General features: G+C 45.8%; 2 protein-coding genes across 7 annotated transcripts in view; both read right to left on the bottom strand.

Annotated features, from left to right (window-relative positions):
• Nucleotides 1–419: 419 nt before the first annotated feature.
• LOC125725280 (transmembrane protein 200C-like) lies at nt 420–2,184 on the bottom strand. Its single transcript, XM_049002082.1, has one exon. The coding sequence runs from the start codon at nt 2,182–2,184 to the stop codon at nt 628–630; it is 1,557 nt and encodes a 518-aa protein (XP_048858039.1). The 3' UTR covers nt 420–627.
• An 8,363-nt stretch (nt 2,185–10,547) lies between these two features.
• LOC125725276 (lethal(3)malignant brain tumor-like protein 4) overlaps nt 10,548–22,106 on the bottom strand; it is a 50,837-nt gene continuing 39,278 nt past the window's right edge. For 5 of the 6 annotated variants that reach the window (XM_049002071.1, XM_049002076.1, XM_049002074.1 and 2 more), the window contains 3 exons: nt 18,658–18,827; nt 13,309–13,371; nt 10,548–12,436 (listed from right to left, as the gene is read on the bottom strand). In XM_049002071.1, coding sequence (XP_048858028.1) covers nt 12,281–12,436; nt 13,309–13,371; nt 18,658–18,827 — 389 coding nt within the window. In that variant the 3' untranslated portion in view covers nt 10,548–12,280. The remainder of the gene's footprint in view (nt 12,437–13,308; nt 13,372–18,657; nt 18,828–22,106) is intronic. The other variant, XM_049002075.1, reaches the window with a different exon arrangement.

Raw genomic sequence — 22,106 nt, 5'->3', positions numbered from 1 at the left:
TTGTCTTTATTACACAAAACAGATGGTATTGATTTCAAATCAGCATCACGGTCAGTAAAAATAAACACTTGTGACACATTGAAAAAATATAATTTGTGACACAGCAGATTCTATATGGACTCAACCAAAGTGCTGAAATACAATAAAATATAAAATCCGGTCAAAGTGTATTAACAAAGGATGTATCATCTGGCTTATCTTGCTAGTACCTTGATTGCATCAAACCCCTGAACTGATAAGCGATTATATACTACATTTCTAATGTGTAATCTAATAAGACATATTACGGTATCACAATTTAACAGTACGACATTGTTTGTGATTTTTGTTCTGCTCCGAGTCTCCTGCCCCGCCAGCACTGAGAGTCTTTGGGTTGTGATTTCTACCTGTCAGCCATTTCCCTACTGGCAATTGCCAGAGGGGGGGGGGTCAGAACTTAGCAAACTGCATATATAAATTCCTAATAAAACATTAATGGGCTGTACTTAGACTTATAATTACAGACATTTAATCAAGAATTAGACACACTACTCATTTATGCTGTCAATTAACGTGGCCATGAATCATTCATACGACGTCGCTTGTCCTTCCACAAACTTTGTGCAATAGAGGTTGTCAGAAGACGCTTCAAATACTGTCGCCCTTGAGGCCTGCGTCAACCGCAGCGGGCCGCGGTTGGCCAAGCGCCAAGAGCTTTTCCTTGCTGGAGTATTGCTCTGGCATTGCGCTGTGGGAGGCGGCCTGGCGAATCTCCTGCGAGTCACCCACAGTCGGGTGGCCCCGTCCCTGAGCGAGCCTGCTACCCGAGTCGACTGCGTCGGGCGACTCAAAGGACTCTCCCATCAAGTCCCCGAGTTTGATGTAGCCCTTGCTGTTGGACCGCTCCAGGCGGGGACAGCTGAGGCGCCTTGTCCGCTCCCCATGCCCGCCATCTGCCGCTCCGGAGGAATCTCCTAGCTCGGCAGAGGTGGGGTAATCCGGGAGGGCGCTGAGGGATAGGTGTGACCCTGTCAGCCTTTGCCCAGGGAATGGAGGGAGGAGCTGGCTCTGCAAGCCCTGCTGGGAAGCCCATGATGGCCCCTGCGGGCCAACTGTGTCCATTGAGTCTGTTGGCGCCTCGCCTTTGCTTTCCATGGCGCTGGAGGATATAGGGGAAGCATGGTTGCAGCTGGCCTGGGTCTCCTCTGAGTCTTGGGAGTCCCTCCCGGCACTGGCCTCCTCCAACCGCCTACACTCTTCCAGTACGCAGTTGTTCAGTTTGATGACGGGAAGTGTAAAAGCGTTAACGGAAGAGGTGACGATGGACCTGGTCTCCCATTGTTTAGGCACTGGGACCCTTTCGGAGGTCCTGTTCTGGTCCCGGTATATGCTATAGACCGTATCGGTGAAAGTCTGCCTCTCCCGAGACATGCCACACTGCCTCATGAAGGACTGCTGTCTCGACTGGCCATTTTCCCCTTTCTCCTGTTGCTTGCCAGACACAGTAGAGGGCCACGAGCTCCTGGCAAGCACAGCAGCACTGTAAGAGGGGCCTGACTTACCGTCTATACTCCTAGACTGCACGTAGTTGACAAAGCCATTGAGGGGACTGCAATCTTTGGTCCTTAAACTGTGGATGTCGATGACAGTGGAATAAATGTCCCTAAGGTTGATGATCTTAGTCTTTCTGTCTCTGTTCTCATGTAGGACGGCATTGGCACAGATGAAGAGGAATATGCCAATTCCCATGGTCAGGGGGCCAAAGACCTTCAGCTTGTCAGAATACAGGTATCTGTCCAGGAATTCTGCAAGGAAGCCTAAGGGAGGCTCAGTCTGACTCACAGTGCCGTTCCCATGGCCAATGTTGGTGCCACCTACCTGGGGTGACGTCTTACTGCCGCTCGTCCGATTGGCTCGTTTGGGCAGATGCTGCTCGAGGTGGGTTCCTTCCTCAGGGTAGGCTGGACTCTCCCTCGGCCAGTAGCCCAGCACAGCCATGGCTACCCCCACCAACATAACCGTCACCCCCACAGCGGCCACCAGCCCGGATACGGAGCACAGCTGCAGCTTGCCCTTCACCACCACCACGTCGTTCTTCCTCCGCCTCCTGGTTTTCCTCTTCCGCTTGTTCTCCGCCCGGTTTTTGGAGCGGAGCGAGTCCTGGCGCCTAGACGAGATGCGCAGCAGACCGCCTGTCGCTATCATGGTTGGTATTGGACGGTGGGGCTGTCAATCATCCTGATGGAAGGGGAAGGGGAGAAAGACCAACAGCACTCATTTAACGCATCACATCATAATGAAACATATCCAGAAAGCTTTTAATTATATAATAAACAGATTCACACAATATATATAGTTAATTGTTTGTTCAATGATGACATAACTCAGACTCAGAACATCATAACGATGAGATATGTATTTTTTGTGCTCATATTGTGTGCATGTCAGAAAACACAAAATCTCATATCTCAGCTGTCTAATAACTTCTACTCTTTGACACATATACATTTCAGTTTATTATAGGTAAAAGCTGATCTACGAATCACTCTAGGTAATAGCACAGAGCACAAATCTTCCCAAACCCATCTGGAGACAAATCTATGCTTGTGTTGTCAAGAGTGATGGCTTGTCACAGGGTGGCAGCAGCAGGATGGGGGGGGGGGGGGGGGGGGGGGGGGCACTTAACGAGCTAGACGGTCAGCCAATATATCTGAGCTTTGAAGAAACGGAGAAGGAGAAGACAGAACACTTTCTGCAGACTGCACACTTACGGTTGAAAGGATATAACATAATCTCCAGCTGCTTTAAACGCACAATTAAGATTTTTCAAATATATACTACAATTTCTTTAATAGAAAAGTTCGACCAGCCTTGGTCATGTGGCAATAAAGATTCTGATATTACCATGATATATAACCAACCACAGAGGATACTGACACAGGACAAGCTGAAGGGGGTGAGCAAATGAATCAATATCTTATTCATACTTGACTAATTTTGGAAGGAAAGCCTTCTCAAAAGTGTACAGAGCTGTAAATCATTCAGGCTTTAATATTTTAGTAATTCATGTCAGTGCATCTGCTACAAAGATTATTCCAATAATTCCTGGCTGTATTCAGATACTTGTGTCCAATATTTCACTGAATGGGAAGAAGAATCATTTTTCTTAAGCAAACTGAACCAGCAAGCTCACTTGAGAGAAGCGGGGAATCTCCTTTGTTTACCTGCCAGTGCCCCTGTGAGCAGATGGGATGGGCAGCACCTGGTACTCTAGGCTAATGGAAGGAGACAGGGCCCCAGGAGCTGCTATCCAGTGCAGACCACCTGCACAAACAGCCTGTATGCACTCACCTCACAGAACTGTAGGCCATATTTACATTTGTTACAAGTGGGACGGTATTGTGTGGGGTTCATTTGCATAAGAGATATGCATTTTTGCAAGGCGAGGGAGTTACAATTAATCAGTCATTTAGAAGAGGCAGGCTTCAATCCATTATTTCTTATGGTTAAGTGTAGGATTCCCTAATTCCAGCCCTGGAAGGCTAGAATCCAGACAGTTTGTGGATTTCCCTGCTCAAATACATCTTTGTCGGCTAACTACCAGGTTTAGTAGGTGTGTTTGAGCTGGGAAATTGGCAAATATGTTGGATTCTGGCCCTGGTTTAGTGATTGTTGGATGGGTGAGTAATGGCTGCAGCTCCATCCATCCAACCATCCATCCAGGTCAGAACTGCAAAGGAGGGAGGAACCTGTTCCAGGCAGCAGAGGACACAAGGGATGCCACCTATTTAAGGAAATTCTTGGTGAGAAGCAATTGTGTGAATCCCAGAGGGAGTCGACTTGTGACACATTGTTACACACATTACATGTTCTGCGTGGTTTGGTGTGGCCCTACCTCGACGGTCATATTTCTCAGTTTCAGTCATGAATAATTGTAATAAAGGAAACGATGGCCAACTTTTATTTCAGCACATGGTGGGAGTGTTTTCTTTTCCGTGAATGCATGTAAAGATTTGTAGTTGGCTCAGAACGGGCCTCGTTGACCTTTGAGGTGGAAACAGTGTCCTCACAAATGCCCTAAACAGTCTTCAGCAAAACGAATGTCTCGCTCATAAAAACATCTCAACAGTCCTGTGATGTTTCAATAAAGAAGGAGGCCCAAAGGAACAATGAGAGAAGACCCTTCTCCCAGAAGAGACGACTGTCTCGTTCATTCGTCATGAAATGTTGAATCCCAAAGGAGCGCGATTCGGCTGAGGGTAACTGGCCATTTCATGGCATGATGTTCCACAGACTAAACGCCACATTCGGAAGGTGCTGCATTAAAAAAGGCCACCAGGCATTACACTTCCCTCTGTAGAAGAAGAAGCTTTTATATGATACCTATTTATAGCTAGAGGGAGGCTTTACACTCACCCAGTGTTGTTTCAGCCGTATCGTTTAACCGAACCTAACATGCACAATTTACCTAGAACTCCTAATAGCTGGCTCAATAATCATCGCTGTATTTCATAACGGTTACATAACGCCGACATAAACACAAATAATGAAGGAGCTGCCTACCGAATTCAAAGGCATGCTAATTGTCTGAAACAGCGACACAGCGAGGCAACACAGAATAAAGACGATAAGCACACGCCTGTCAGGCAGCTGGCGACGGGAAGGCGCTGACATCTCCCAGAGGGGAGGCTCTTCCACACATAATTCGAGGAAAAAAGCGAGAACACGGGGAGCCAATGGGAGAGACGCACAGCACAGTACACCGGCGCCTCCCGGCAGCTGACAGGCATAACTTGACGAGAGCTTAGACAGAAAGGATACAGTCCAGCTGACTTCTTCCTCTTCGCTTCCCCTGCGCGCTCATCAAAGACCAGGATGCCCAAGCTTCTGACTATGGAGCCGTGAAGGACTTTCTCTTCAGACCTCACAGCCTTACCACCCGGCATCATATATATGACACGAACGCTGCACAGCACACCTGCAGTGTGTTTAATTATTATTGAAATCCAGCAGAGGCCTCCTCTGAGAAAGGCTTACAGAATTTCAGCTCAGAACCCTTATTTGTGGCAAGGGGGGTTGACGTTTTAGTCCTTCCGCATGGAAGAACATGTATAAACCGTTGCAGCAAGCTCTCACCCAGCCTTCTTCAGTCGGACTGAATTATTTACCCTTCGTTTGCAAGATCACGGTCGATATATTTCAGAGACCCTCCATGATTCGTGGCAATGCATCACACATTAGGCATGGCTATTAAGTCATTATTAAATCATATCAAACGCCCCCAAAACAAGCATCTCTGCATCTCTCCTGATCCTCTGGGTTCACCTCTGCAGATAGTCTTGATGGCTTCTAAGCAAGAGCAAACCGCTGTTCATTTGCTACACACCTTACCATATTGGAAATGAAGAAATTAAATAAATGCACCCAGCGAGGGATGATTTGCACCACTAGACTATCTCCCAGCAGCAGCAGAAGAATGCCACTCTGCACTGGTTTCATTTCGCTGCGGACCAAGTTTGGGATCACTCTTCTTAAGGAGGGGGCCTGCTTTTGTGGTTACATTTGCCTTTGTCCGTGGCTCTGAACCGCGATCTTATCTCGTGGGCCATCGAGACACCTGAGGTACATTTCACGAGCCCGATTTAAGACGGAATTGCATTTAGACTATGTCGTTTCATCTTGATTAAATGTAAACTCTTCCAATAAAGGCCTTTTCCATTGCTGTGCGATTTTCCACAGTGACCAGAACAAAGCAGATAGTGGTCTTCTCACACTCTGCCCATGTGACCACATCTGACAGGGTACTTCTGACAGACTTCCAGAAACACAATCCAAGACTTACAGACACACACACACACACACACACACACACACAAATAAAAAGTCAGTCTCCTTCTGGGTGGGGGGCACCTGGTCCAGCGCAGATAAGCATTGCATTCTCACCCTGAGCGACAGGGAGCAGCTTCCTGACCAAGACAGAGGAGCCCAAATATGAGGAGTACCAGCACGATGTCTCCTTAGAAATGTGCAGAGCTGCTCACAGGTGCTATTTAAAGACAAACCTTTTAAAGAAAAACCGGGGAGGTCCGAAGAGACGCGCAACGACACAACGCCGCGGGAAACCATGGGAATCGCGAAGTCTTCCGAGAAACCCCCAGGAACTGGCTTTATTATCTTCTTTCACCAGACGTTGCTTTTTGACATCATTCGCAATGAAATTCTCTTAGGGTCTGTGTAAAGTATTGTTATTATACCGTCATTACAATAATTCCAATATCGCGATGACAGAGAAAGACTGCAAAGACAAATCGGATAATGAGTGGCCGTGCGCACCAGCACGCTGACCCCGCTTGTCAGTCTGCGAAGCTTTTAATTAGACAAGGAGGCAGGGGGAGGGTTTGACGGCCAGGTGGGAGCCGGCAGAAACCCCGCTGATGGGGAGAAATTCCTCGGCTCCGGACTCATTTTGGAGTGAGCGATCGTTCATAGCTCTGAGGTCAAGAGTTAAAGGTTATATTACTCTGGGAATTATGAAAACGGGTGCCACTTTACAATAAAGCTCCCCATATAAAGGGTTTATGAATGGTTTATAATCTGGTAATAAATTAGGTTGTAACACTTTGTAAATTATTAATAGACAATTTTAAACAAGTTATAACACTGTTTTCTTTTTATTAACGAGTTACTTCCATTTACAAGTGGCAAAAGGGAGCCTTATTGTAGAGCAGTACCAGAAAACGTTCTCACAGTGAGTCTTGTTCATTTCGCGGTTCCATGCAAAAGGTTTGATTTAATTATACGTTGAAAACACACGTGGTTGACACTTGCTTATATTTTATGTTGCAGATCGTTTTCGTGATTTCATTTAGCAATTAAAGAAGAAAAAAGAAACAACATGGCTTTTCCCCGGTCTTTCGTGGTTTAGTTACCTTTCACTAAAAAGCCAAAATCCTCAGTGTTGGACTTTTAACAAGGACAACCGGACCCACAGATCATGTTACAGAAGCACCAAAATGTTCCTGGCCAAGAACTTGCTCCACGTCTCCATTTCTGGATCAGCTGGTCAGGTGTTTAAGTTGGCGACTAGTTAACACATAACTGCAAACCACCTTGTAACTGTAGGCTAGTTCAACGTACGTAGACTAGTTTAGCATTAATAATGCGCATAATCATTTTATAATACAGTTCAACAATAATGCTTTTCGGACAGTAAAGAACAACCGTCTCACCTGGAACATCTGGAGCATGCAAAACATGTTACTGAAACCCAAAAATGCTAGGATCACGATGACGATTGTATTAAATTAGTAGTAAAACTATTACGGATACCAGTAAAGACTGAGATAATCATAATTATGTTAATTGCTGGAAATTGTTCATTGTACCTTACATAGGGACATTAAAAGAATTCTCGTTACTAGGGTTACTATATAGGGATAGTGACATAGCAGTTAAAATGTGATGTGACATATTGTAATGAATTTATCAGCGTACACAATTCATGCGCAGTTATAATGGATCTATTTTCCGCTTGGGCGAGTATTAGGGGTTCAGTAAGAGCTACAGTAGACCAGGGTTAAATGATCGCAGCGGGAGTAAGTGCTAAATTCATATATACGGCAAGGAAATCGTAATGGTCATTATAAAATATGGCAAACAACAAATATGATGTTTGGGGTCAATGTAATCCCCAAATATCCACACTGTAGCGCTCTATGAGAAACATTTCTTATAATTGTAGGCATGTTGAAAAAGCTCATTTTCCCGAAGTGTTTATCTAAAGCGGTAATATTTACTCATAAATGCCTAAGTATCATATCAGCAATTGCAGAGATGCTGCAAGCCACTAATAGTTTTAAATAATAAAAGACAGTAATGCATGCCTCATGATACCACAGCCCATTCAAATGATATACAGTAACGAATATAATACACAAGGACTTACCACGGTATAAAACAGAAACTATCGCTGAAGAGAAAACAGTCATTCCTGGGTTTGACGAAAATATAAAAGATAAACTTCCGCTGTTCCAGCAGAGGCAAGTCAGTCCACGATGGGGAAAAACAGCACTTTAGTCCATATTAGTCCTTTTGGTGTTGAAACATTTTCTTCATAGTTTCCGGTGAAGGTGCAGCATCTCCGCGCTGGAGCGTCTCCGCATGCATTCGCGCGCCCGCCCGCTCTCTCCTCCTGGAGCGTCTGTCACAGGTCAGCGCGCCGAGCCGTTATGCTGCTGCCAGCCGGGGGTGATGGGGGTATTGCTGATGTTACCCTACATCTCGGCTGTTGTTGCTATGATACCACAGCAGTGGCATGGCGAAATTGCCGAAGGATGTGAATAATTGCCTCTTTAACAATACTCCCGCTGTCGACCCACGTTTAAGCTTAGATGTTCATTATAGCCTAAAGCAAGGGAAATATTGCTTGAAATTGTCACGGTGCAGGTGTTACAACTCCAGGGAACATTTCAGCCATCAACAATGGCGCTAGACAGCATGAACAATTCAAACAGACCAGGGAAAGGTACCCAACTGTGTAGCACACGCCACCCACCAAATCTCTCCAAAACTCCAACGTCAGTAAATACGGGGATTCGATGGCTGCGATACTACAGTCTACAAGAATGGTATTAGCTAGGTTAACAATTAAAACTTTCATTAAACACGCAACTGAGAAAACTTGCACTGCCCGTTTTTTTTTTCAATTTTTGTTTTTTGTCGGTATAATTCTAACAAATTGCAGAACACTCTTCAAGGCCGCTTGTTAAATATTTCACGCCTGCGAAATACCCAGACATGCGATGAAATGGTCTTACCAGCAACTACAAGGAATGCAGGCATCTCCCAGAGCTTAATCTGCAATAAGGGTCCCCGCTGATCGGCACTTGACGGTATTCTGCTGGGGGAAGGGAGGGACGTGTCTGTTTATGTCGGGAATAATGTCGGGAGAATATGTAGCAGGTGAGCCGTCACATTTTCCAGATGTTGCAGCTGAATGAGAATGCTTTTATGCAGGTTTACGTAAGTAGTGTAACATGGTAATATTTTCATTCCTGCAACACTGGTATCATTGCCACAAGTATGGCACCACAATAGGATTCTGGATAGACAGACAAAGAATTCAATTGTGCCAATAAAGAACCAAGCAAGCTGGCCACGTTCGCGCCCATATCGTCTCTGGAGTATTTCTGCTTCCCCTGCTTGAAGGCAACAGAACTTTTGGAAGCAGGTCATGATGGTAGAAGAGCTGTGTGATTGTAAACGGGATCCTGTTATACTAAACGAAGCCTTTAAGCCTTTGTAAACAGGAAGAGAGTCCTGTCCAGCGTTACATTCCCTCCAGGGGACAGTAATATGAATCTACGGGATCTTCGTACAGTGTGCTGTCCGCTCAAGGGCAGACTTACCATAAGGGAAGGATAGGCAGCCGCCAGGGCGCCCTGGAAACTAGGGGGTCCATGAAGACAATTTCCAGAAGTTACTGTTAATATGATCATTTAAATGATAGCAACATGTATATCATTTGCATTTTTAGCGCCCGCTTTAAGAATAGACTAAGTTACTCCATCCCGGCTGTAATGGACTATTCTACGCTACCCATATCTTTTAACACTGGAGTCTACCGGTTGTTCACTGCCAAGCGAACTGGCACGAAGTGACATGACGAAAACGGCACAAAGACACAAGACATTACATCTCACTTTGTCTGATACTGCCTCGCTAGAGTGGTAGACAACGTGTGAACAGACGCGGAAAGAACACAATTAACAGAAAGTGCGCAAAAGAATTAAGACTAACCTTAGCAAAAGAGAACAGAAGAACAAAGAAGAGAAAATATAAATCACAGAAACAGAATTATACGCATTTTATACCAACAATTTAACAGTGCGGGATTCTGACCTGAATCCAAGTTTAGGAAATTATTATTATTATTATTTTTTATCAAAACAGCCAACAGTACAGATTCCCCTCAACAACCCTTGATTTGCACCAAGAAAATATCAGGTATAGAAATATATAGAGATTAGAGAGCAAACGTCAAAGAATTTGTATTTCATTCATTGTACATGAGAACCTTTGGAAAGCATTACAGCTCAATCTCAAGAGAGTGTTAGAACAGAAGAGACACTCATTAATCTATCCAGCCAGATACACGCGCTGCATCGGCAGGGATCCTGCAGCCGTACACATCTACAAACACTAGGCCATTTCCCACAGGTGAAATCCGGAGAAGCAGTGCAGGATCAAAGAAATCCAACCACAAGACGATACACCCATTAATGGAAACAGATTATGGTTTTAATTCCTTTGGAAGGGCCTCTTCTTATATCTTGAAAAATTAGACCCCAGATTTCCAGGTGGGAGTATGGTTTTTAAGATGGGAATAACCTTTTTAAGGTAAGAGTAACCTTTTCAAGGTGGTCAACACTCCAAAGTGCTTCATATCTTAAATACGGCTTTACAGGTGCAATCTGAAATCCATTCGGCGGGAGAAGATGTATTTCCAATCCCACTGACATCACATGCTTCAATACTGTTGAACAGAAAGTCACACAGGACAGGAATACTACCAGGAAAGAAACAGGAGTACATACTCCTCTGGTTTATTTAGTTAAGATCAAGATTCCAATGAAGGAACAGGACAAAGGGAAGTTCACTGGCTGCAAAGGAAAGCATCACAAATATGTACAGTCCATCTGGCTTTTAAAGGGATCCCGTGATGTGCTCAGATATAATCTATAAACCCAAAGGAACAAGCATTTACACCATCATATGTGGTACTAGACAGGTAAGCAAATTTGGGAGGAAGTGGTGGATTACCTTATCTTTAAAGAAGAAGTTAAACGCAACCCTACAAAAAAAAACCTGCGATGTTTAAAGTATACATTCCTGAAGGACCGTTCTGAGGTTCAGCTGTCATTAAAATAAAAACTTAATTGTAGCTCAGATCGCAAACTTATGTACTGCAAGATGGCACAATCCAGATCTGGTTTTGGCGGTCCACTGTTGGGCTTAATTGTAGCTGATCTTTCAATTTATTAGCCTCAATCAAGCTATTTAAATTAATTAGTCCGAATGATTATATAGGGCTCATTACATGATGATTTTCAGTTGCACGTTCTTTTATAGTCAAGAAATAAGTAACTAAAGGCTTCATTAATTCAAACTAAATTTAACCCAAATTAATTCTGTTAATGGCAGACTAAAGGGAACATGGGGCATTTTATTAGCACAAACGCAAGCAATCTCTTCGGTTAATGGAGTACAAATAATTAATTTTATGGAGCGACAATTAAAACACAAAGCTTTTTAGATCATCCGAGTTACATGAAGTCAGCTGCACAAGATTTGAAACGACCGTGATTCCTCAAACGAAGCAGGCAAGTCGTGCGTTTCCACGTTGCAGCCGAAAGCTGGACCATTAAGCTGGGACAGAGGTCAGCAGACGCGGAGAGTCATGAGGACCAGCATTGGAAAATGCCAGGATTTCACCCAGAACGAGAGTCTACACACTAGCAAAGGCCATGCAAGATCCCCTCTCTCTCAAACAAATGATACAAATTGTGTCCTTAATGGTTGTCTTACATATTCAAAGAGACTTATTTCTGTATCTGTAAAAAGTTTCTTTTTATGATTATTAGCCTGTTCTAGACTTAGAAATGAAGTACAATTAAATAAAAAGGCTAATGTTAAATATGAAAAGAACTGCCATATTTCAATAGCGATTCAATTGAATTTTCCTCAAAAGGGACCAAGTACAATTTCATCTATCCAAATGACATTAACTTTTAAAAAATAATTTCTTGAGGTGCATAATATAAAATTGCCACAATTTAAAACATAAACCATTTGGCATATAATCTTGAATTATATATTAATTTACCTCCCAAACTCAATGCTATTTCACAATAAATAGGTCTGACTCCATAGGCACAATTAAATTATATATTATAACATTTATACAAAATAGAATGCAATGAAACTAGACAGCACTACGGACTCTGGAATCTCAAAGTTCAACTTCAGTAGACAGTCTCATACAATCAAATTAACAGCAGTACAGTTTTACCTGTCGGGTTTCGAATACAGATAGCACCTTGATGACTGGGCAGTGAGTCTAACCACTGCAAACTGACACCTTGTGTTTAGTGATTGTCACTTCTGAAGTCCTGTGTGGGTATAAAAAGGGTAGCAGAACAGGAACGGGGCTCCATATAAGAAATGGGAGTCTTCTGAAGGAAGCCTCAGGTAGTTGTTGGGTCCAAGCCCTGCGGCAGTGCAGATTGGGTCAGGTTTGGTTTCACGTGCTGGTGTCGTGACCCCCGGACTGAGCCTCCTCCGCGTGCTTGAACATCAGGATGGAATTGTAGATCTTGAGAGCCGGTCCCAGCTTCACGCTCATGATCTTCACGATGTCATGTTGCGTCAGTAGCAGAAAGGCTTTGCCGTCTATCTGCTGTAAAAAAGACCATGGATCACGATCAAGCCTGAATCTCAACTGTCATATACTACAGTAACGCTTTACATTAACTGCACCTTCATTATGCATTCAAAATGCATTCATAGAACATTCATAAGCAGAATGCAAGTATACCTTAACATCCTAACATACCGTAACAGCTTAAAATACATTAATAACAAAACTTATCATTACACGAATGTAGCGTTTGTTTGTCATTAACGTATATAATACAGTTACAGCATATTTACATGCTTCATATGAATGTTCTACGAATGCATTATAAAGTCATTATGAAGGTGCAGTTAATGAAAAGTGTCACCTATACTACAAAGCATGTACTTATCTGACCTTACACCCTCCATGGCAAGGAGGCGGGGGGGTGGTCCATCACAGGGCACACAATCATATGCTTACTGCCTGTAATTATGCCAAATATACTAAATATATGAAATATATTGTATCTCAATAGTGTGTCATTCATTAATACTTTCATCTGTTGCCTAATCTTACCTTCTATAGTGAGGCTAAATTAACCTAAAAAAAATCTTATGACACGAATAGCCCACATTAGGCCAGTCACAGCTGGTAACATCCAGTAACATTAACGCCAGAGGGGTCTGCAGGAGAATCCAGTCGAGGTATAAATCCACCTTCTGGGAAAGGACTTCGAGCTGCGAATAAAGGCGCTGTGCCCCCCCCATCCCCACAGTCCACTGCTGACACATGCAAAAGCACACAGCAGAAAAGACTGGGCTTTACCAGCTCTACTTAATGAGGGTCTGCATTCTGAAGATTGGGGAGAGTTAAAACTCGTTAGCTCACCTAAAAGGGAGGTATCCCCCAGCCTGTCTGTGGTGCGTGCTTACCTCGTCTTGGAACTGCTTGGACGGCTCCTCGCACCCCGGGAGAGAGTGGATGAAGTTGGTCACCTGTGGGGGCACACACACACACGCACACACACACACACACACACACACAGATTAGGTATTCATTGTTGCTTTACCACTGGCAATAGAGGAACCAAGCCTTACCCGAGCCGTACTGCAAAGAGCGACTGGTTACGGCAAGGTTCTGGCTCACTTCAGCTCTCCACTGCAGAAGGAGCAGCTCAGTAAAGGTGTCGCTCGGTTCGGAGAGCGACAACGGCGCAAACCCGAAGAGACGCTTATTTACTCTTCACATGGTGCACATCATGATTAATTATGTGCATTTCTTTTTATACTGTGTGTTAATTCCCGTATGAGATCTGTGCGAATTGGCATCTTATGCTACCAATAAACGCCAGTGGCTTTTGCTTGTGTAAATCTGCATTACGATTCCATTCCGTTCAGCTGTTCTAGAGCAGTTTTTTTAAGTAGGTGGTTGGAAATTTTCAAGTTCAGGGTTATTGGGAATGCACTGATACACTGCAATGTGTTTTAGTACGAATAATGAATGATATATAGAATATGCCCTTTTTCCTTCATGTAACCCATGCTTATTTCCCTACATTTCGACCAATCAGATGGTGACGTAACCAGCTCAGGTTGGTTACGCTTTCGGGCTAATAACCAGGACACTGTCAGCACGGGTATAGCTTGGGTACAAACTCACATACTTTGAAATGAAAAACCGTCAATTCCTGGTAGAGCTCAGGTATGGCTTGGTTTTTGGCAGCAGTAAAGCGCCATTTATCTTTGTGGGGACTTTCCATTGATTTCAATGGGCACCACTAATCCCAACATGGCGACCTTAACCCCCACCCAGCCCTAACCTTAACCATAAGCAACCAAACAAAATACAAGACTTTTGGTATTTTTAGTTTTTTGACTGAGTTCACTTATATAATTGTTGTAATTTTTACGTGATTTTTATAAAATTCAGTTTTCCCTTCTGGGGACTAAAAAACATGTTCCCACAATGTAAAAAAAAAAAAAAAAAAAGTGATTTTTAATCACATTGTGGGGTAATCTGGTCCCCACAATGTAACAACGCACACATTTACACACACACACACACACACACACACACACACACACACACACACACACATGAACACGCAGACATATACACACACGCATGCACACGTACACATATATACACAGACGCATGCACATGGGCACAGATACACACACAGAAACTGACAGACACACACAGACATACACACACACACGCAGACAGATGCACACACAGACTGAACAAAACATACGCACACACACAAGCCCATGCGCCCACACACACACGCAGACACACCGATAAAAGCCAACAGCCCTTTCACTTCATTGTCTGGCCCGAGGGACAGCCGAGCACTTATGGTTCCGATCTGCCATCTGTGCGAGCTTGGGTCCAAACAGGACCACCGTAACCCCGAATAACAGCATCTGCCTTCAAACTGTAAGCAAAGCTTTGGTACCAGCATAATATTAAACTACAGAAAATATGAAAGAATGAGAATCCCCATATGGCTCCTAAGTCAGTTTCGCTTACAACCTGAGTCACCTACAGCCTGTTTCTTAATTCATCACCTTCATAGTAACAAAATAAAAAATTAACTGCTCAACACAAAAAATAACCCTCATCTGTCATACCAAGAACCAGCCCGCAAAGAAAACAGGCCCATTAGGAGCCTTTGTGCCTTCATGTACAATGCGGTTGCTCCTGACAGCTGACATGCTCACGGGGCGTTACCAGGATACTCGGCCGAGACACTGAGCCCCGTGCAGTCCCCTGCATTTGGACTCCAGAGGGCCCTGAGCGAGGGGGGGGGACTCTAACTATGTGTGTATGTGTGGAGAGGCACTCGGTTGAGATACCAGCGATGACAGGTGGAGAGCGTATAATGTGTTACAGCAGCGTTTCCCAATCCGCTCCTCAGGGACCCACAGACAGTCAACAATTTTGCTCCCCCGGGAGCTGGGAGGAAGCAAAAAAATGGACCGACTGTGGGTCCCCGAGGACCGGATTGGGAAACACCGTGTTAGAAGATCAGGAGGTGCGACTGATCTGCTCACATTTACAGAATGGGGATAAGCAACCATGTAGGAAGAGAGGTGAGACTCCTGCTGTTATCTACCTGGAGGAACTTATCCGGGCACCTGCTGTAATGTGGACGGGATGGTAACGGGGTGGGGAAGCATCTGGCCGTAGGGGCACGGGAAGCCAGGACTTCCAACCTCATAGCGGCAGGATGTAGCTTAAGCAAGATAACACCCAGACCCTATTGGCAGCCAGGGTAGAGACAGACTCCCAAGGGGCCCCATGTTCAAGATGCAATCCTTTCTGGGCCCCCGTGGTCCATTTGGCGCTGACCCTACTTCACAGGGTCCTGCACGGCTTTGCCAAGGTCTCTTGCTGGAAGGGACACATCAGCCTTCAAAGTAGAGGCTCCACAGAAAGCCACCAACCGAGAGGCCAGCATCCCTGTCACGAGAGCAGGTCATCCCAAGGAGGCCCGGGGCGTGACAGCTGCAGACAGCGGCTTCGTCTCCCTCACGTAATCTATGCATTTATCACAACCACCTGTAATCACCGTTTGCCGTTTATTTAGCAGACGCATGTATCCATGGTGACTTTCCGGGTTCTGCCACCAACACAGACTCAAACATCCCAGTAAAACAAAAGAACAAGAAATCAAATGGAACTTCGAAACGCAAGAAAGGCTAAATGAATCGGACTTCACGACCGGCAGCAACTATACGATGGGCTCCAACAAGGTCCTCTTCTCCTTCCCAGCATGCCACTGGGTCACATGTTCCTGCACGGAGCTCAGTCATCACCAGGAACCCTCAGAGTGACCAATAAGGACCGACCGGCTAGGGCGCTGCCACTGAGGATATTTCTTAATTACAGAATCTGTAATGTCATCTAGCTGGAAACATTATCCAAAACAGGGTGACTGGCACAGACACACAAGAAGCACATCATTGTAAGGCATTAACAGCATGATTATCAATAACTGTCCCTCACATGCCAAGCGACCTCCGACATTCAGTGGGAGACGAAGGACTCCTGAAGGCTTGGCCGCGCGCAGTGCTGCAGTAACCGCTACAAACCGCCACCCATTTACCGTGGCAGGTTCCTCTGCTGCGACGTGTTAAACGCCACAGCCGGCCACGCCTCGCAACTTCCATGCATTATTCATCCTGCACCCAGCATGCAATGCTGGGTAATTAAAGGACCCTGCAGGCAGGACAGCATGGGCATAATGATCCCCCCTACCCCCGACCAATACAGGATAAAAGGAGGGCCGTGGACATACGCTCCTCACACACTCCGGAAGAAGGCGGTTCATCCGTACAAGATCACCAACTCTGCAGGAACCGGCAGGAACCGGCCCACATGAAACGAAGCCTTACTGATGTAGGTACCTTACTAAATGAATTGCAAAAATGTCCCCCTTGCACATCAATACAGTTTTATCCTGGCTAATCTGCACATCCTGTAAGAAGTCTAAGAATGCCTTTTTCTTCAGTCCTTGGCAAAATTCGCCAGATTAGCAGATTTTCGCCTCATGTCGGAATCGGAATCCCCACCACTTCTCGCCTTTCGCTGACAACGCGAACGTTAAGCGAGCACTGCCTCCATCCTGAAGTGTGGGTGGAGCCTCACACGTCTGCGGAAGGACTCGGGGACTTCGTCCTTCACTGCCCAACTGTCACCCAGCGCGGAGGGGATTAGCAAAGTACGACATCCGCGGGAGCCCCCACTCGAAAGTTGTCAGTCACTGGACTCATTTAATTTCCCGGGCAGTGAGGGACCCTCCTTCAGACGCCACTTTACTGCTGTCAATTTCTTAGAAAACACAATTAAACATGAGCGTACACAGAGCTTGGGGCGATGAAAAATAATAAACGAGGATGGGGGGGGGGGTGCTTAATTATTCAAATGTGTACCGCATACCGTATGTACCATCTAAAACGGAAAGCCAGGGCACTGGAGATATAAAGCCTCGCTTACCAGCACAGTGCCCCCAGCCTGTGGTTATACATAGCTGCAGCCACCAGCTACTAGTCAGCATTTGTGTATCACTTACTAAAAAATACCGATGTTTACTGGGCTCTAGATTCCAGCTGATGACTAGGCTTGACCCGTGCTGCCTTGTCAGGCATCATCGCCTTTGCAATTTACGACATGCACCACTGTTAACTGCAGGCCAATTTACTGCTTCTTTTAAGCGTGCCTGCTTTCCCGTCAGGCTCCCTTAAGGTTGAATTATGGCTCACAGTTTGAGTGCACGGCTCTGGGGGGCCCTGAGCTGCCTTCAGGCCCATTCGTGGGTTTATATACTCTCTCAGCAGGGAGATAATGCCTTCATGTGTTCCCGCCCCCCGCCATCCCAGAGGTGGCAGAGGTGTGACCTCGCAGGTGAGACCACGGAGTCCGCATCGTCAGCGGCAGACCCGACGGACCCCTGACGCAAACCGCACACAGTGACGGTTTTAACGGAGATGGCGCTGAGTTAATCACTTAGAAGCACCATGCTCCCCCCCCCCATACATAACTGCCCACTGTTAAAGCCATGAACCGCGTCCTGGGAGAAAGCACAGCCACTGGTGATACTGGTGCCGTCTTGCGGTCGGAGCAGCCAGAGCCTGTCCACCACAGGGCCCGTCCCCGCCGACGCCGAGAATTATCAGCACTCGGACTTCCTTCCAGGAACGGATCAAGACCGTCAGGAGAGGAAAAAGTCCGGAAGCCGACGGAGCACAACAAGCTATTTACAGCCAAACCCATGGGATGGCTTATCCGTTCCCAGAAACCACGGCAACCCGCGAATGGCTATTTTTAGACCCAAACATAGCACTCCGAGAATCTCCCTTTATCTCTGGGACTTCAGCATTACACAATACCTGAATAAATTATTTTGTTTGCCATAAATAAATTGCTAACACTTTACTTAAAGCAGCCATGTATAATGCATTATAGATACATTCATAATGCATTATAATGCATTCATATAGCATTATAAATATGGATATAACTATTTATAAAAAGGCATAACACATTTATAGCCATGTTTATTATGCATTATGAATGCTTTATAAAGCTCTCATCTTTAACACACTATAAATACATTTGTAATGCAGTACAAAACATCCTTCAGTCTTATACTGACCATTATAATTCATTATGATGGTATCTTATGCCATTTTCCCAGTGTGTATGCAGACCCCTGTATAAAATGGAAGAATCCACACAGACATTGCGCGGGGGGGGGATGGGTGGGTAGTACTTACCTCATCCACAGTCCAGAGGGCCACACGGCTGGCCGGCACCCCCACCACCCCCGGCAGCAGCTTGCAGTGCTGTTCCCAGCAGAGCGGCAGCTCACGGCTGGGGTGGGCCGTCATGGCCGACAGGAATATGGACTGGTGCAGGGTCTGCTGCATGCCGTCCACGCCGCACTCTGCCAAACACAGAACATGGCAGTGAGGCTCCTGACCCTCGGCGAGCCACCAGGGAGACGCCAACAGACGGAACCGACGCGACCGGGCACAAGTAAATAAATAAAACAGCAAGGCTGAAGCACAACTTCTGGAAATGTTTGTAAACATATAGAGCTCTTTGTCTACCTGTAATGGGCAACATTTTACCCCAATTGTTCCCAGAACCTTCCAACAGCTGGTCATTAAATCAGGGGAACCAGAACACAGAAGCCTTAACATTAAGTGGAGGAAGCCACCTCTGATCAGGCATCACTGGGTATTTAGGTCAGGTCTTTAGGGAGACGGTGTTGTGCTCATAACATGAAAAACTACAATTATCACCCAGCAAAGAGCCCAAAAGCAGAGCGTGCCAGAGGATCGTCCCTTGAGGTCTTCACACGCTTCCGGAGACACTTTCTCACGAGCACCTGGCAGGAGAAAATCCCACTGAAGTCCTGACTGGTGAACATGCAATTCTCTATTTATGCGCAAACAAGCCAAGGCGAGCCTGGACTGGAAGGTAACTATGGCGATAGTCTCTCTGGGTGCCAGGATGTGTCCGTGGCACAGACACAGATGCTGTGGAGACCGGGCACATCTATCAGGGGGAAGGGGTCATAATAGACAAGTTATTTATCATTATTATTAATTTTCTTTAGAAATGAGACGTTCTAAAAAATAAATCAGCAGAAAAGGACCCCCCCCTCCTTCCCCTGAGCCACATATACGCATCTCACGCAAAATGTTACCGTCGAGTGGCCCAGACTGTGAAACAGGGGCACTGGGACAGGAAGATGCCAAGGTCGGGGGGGGGGCACAGCTGGTGGCTCCTTTCAGATGGGGGGGGGGGTGCCAAAGCATGTCTCCAAGGAAACCACATGAAGACACCATTCATCGAGAAACAGGGAGACGGGATGGGCGGATGGGGAAACGAGAGGGTAGATGCAGAGCCCACCATCACGCCTCATCCTGCAGGCGGATGCTTGACTGACATTCCGAGAATCAATTTTTAAGACAAAAACTCATATTAATGCCCCTACAGCAGGCAAAGTCCTACAGCTGCAAGCTCTCTGTATGGGCTCTTTGAACAGCCCCTTCGCAATCCGGCTCCTTCTGACGCTGTCAGCCGCGTGACTGAGTCCTAATATCCTTAATGAAATCCAGTTAATGACAAGCTGCGGCAAATTCAGCAATCTGCTCCTCTGAATTCGCACGGTTTCCCAAACCTCTTCATATTTTCTGCTCTACTCAAATAGTGTCTAATCCAAAAATGAATTCTTTTCCATTAATTCCTGCCACCTGTGGCATAATTATCAACGGTTTCATACGGTTATTAAATTCTTATCAAGGCATAAATGTCTAAGCACCACCGTGAAGTAGAGAAGATGAAGTATCGATTAACAGACAAGCCTCTTCAAACAATACCAGACCCTGTACGTTCTGGACAAAACAGGACAGGAAGGGCTTTCGCCTCACGAGGGTCCTGCATTTCCCTGCACATGAGAGCGACCCCCAGGCACATCTGATGGGGAAGGTGTCCATTTATCCATCTCCTCCCCAAGTACTGGACATTTCAGTTCCAGAAACTACAGGCCAGGATTTTGTTTCTACCAACCCGTTGAGCATAAAGAGTCACAGTCACAGAGGACTCAACTGGTTGGTGGCCACAAAATCCTGGTCTGGATTTGTAGCTTCTGGAACTGAAATGTCCAACGATGTCTCCGTCCTAAGCTGCAGCTTGGTGTCACGCAAGCGCCAACGGTACCATGCACGGTGAATAGGAGCATGTGGAGAAAAATGGAGGAACAGACAGATCCAACAGCTCCATGACTAGGGGGCTTGAACAAAGAGGAAAGGAGTTAAAAATACCGGCCTGCACACCACCCAGCAGAGACCAGCGTCGCAGTTTTTAGAAAGACACCATCCTTCTCCAGGAGGCACGTTAAAAATACATGACACACTATAACCGTTTCCCAGTCGAGAGTGAAGACATGCAGCCAGAGCCCACGGAGCACCACGAGAAAGACGAGGCGATGCGGCGCCCTGCCGCAGGAAATGCGGCAGACTGGTGATGGAATGAGGTTTCGTTTGCACGAATGGGACGAGAGAAAACGGACGGAAGATCAGCTTCGGACCATAGTTTTATACAAGACGGAAAGAATGCATGAAAAAATTCACAAAAGAGAAAAGTGATGAAGTGACTGAGTCATCGGCCATCTTAACTTAATCTGCAAAGGATTTGTTTTTTAAAGAAATACTTTAAATGAGCCACAGTTAATTAAATAGCGCTTGCCCAGAGTGCTTTATTTAGTGTCACATTCTGTTTTTCCAGAATATTTCATGTATTTGTGTTCTATGTACTTTTTAAAATGTTTGCACTACGTTTCCTCTCTACACTGTGTACCGTGTCTTTATCTGTCTGTCAGTATATGCATGTTCATCTCTGCACTACGTTCTTGCTGCTGTTAGCAGCGGAATGTTCCCCCTGGGATCAATGAAGTTAACTGTAAACTTACGGTAAACCTGACCGCTACAGTATACCGGTTATGTTGCTTCTCGTCTTCTCTCACATATGTGCACATCCACCTGGGGGGGGGGGGGGGGGGGGGTGGGTGCCCCCATCTCTTACACACTAAGGCAGGTTGTTCTATTATTAATAGGGAGCGGCTGTTTTTACCTCCCCCTGTGCTAATAACAGAGAGTCTCGGTGTTCTTCGCTAATTATAGAGAGCCACTGGGTTCTGTTAAGGCAGAGCGTTCGATGTGAAGAGCTACTTAAATCACGGGGCTGAGGGCTTCGCCAGGCCCTGGGTCCCCCTCCCGCAGGAACCTGCCCCGTTGGTTGCCGTGCGTCATGGGAGATGAGCGGCTTTGTGCCCTCGGAGCTTCTGCTTAGGGTTCGAATGGAACTTCTGCACCCCACAACCTGTTCGGTGCCCTGAGCAGGTAGAGAGCAGATTGAGCAGGTAGAGAGCAGGTCACCTTTCGGCCAATGCATTAATAAGGAGCAAGGTCACGCGTCCAGAAAGGCTTCGGTCCTTGGAAAGCTTCCGGACAAATCCTGGCCTGAGTGCGGCGAGATACTGGACCACTCTGAGCTTCGTATGTCCTCGCCTTTGTAGCCGTTTTTGCAATCACACTTGCTACTACACACTTAAAAGTCCATCACTTCCTCTTTTGTCTCCTCAATGTATTTATATTCTATGTAAGTCAATACTTCACGCTCTGTTGACCAGAGCAATAACTCTGTACGATCCTAT

This window comes from Brienomyrus brachyistius, unplaced genomic scaffold (assembly GCF_023856365.1).
Source record: "Brienomyrus brachyistius isolate T26 unplaced genomic scaffold, BBRACH_0.4 scaffold64, whole genome shotgun sequence".
Taxonomy (NCBI): domain Eukaryota; kingdom Metazoa; phylum Chordata; class Actinopteri; order Osteoglossiformes; family Mormyridae; genus Brienomyrus; species Brienomyrus brachyistius.
The sequence above is the reverse complement of the archived record's forward strand: the minus strand, read 5'-3'. Positions and strand labels throughout refer to the sequence as shown.

Bases quoted from the DNA above. Each gene is read 5' to 3' on its own strand.
- LOC125725280 (XM_049002082.1), bottom strand. From the start codon at position 2,184: ATGATAGCGACAGGCGGTCTGCTGCGCATCTCGTCTAGGCGCCAGGAC.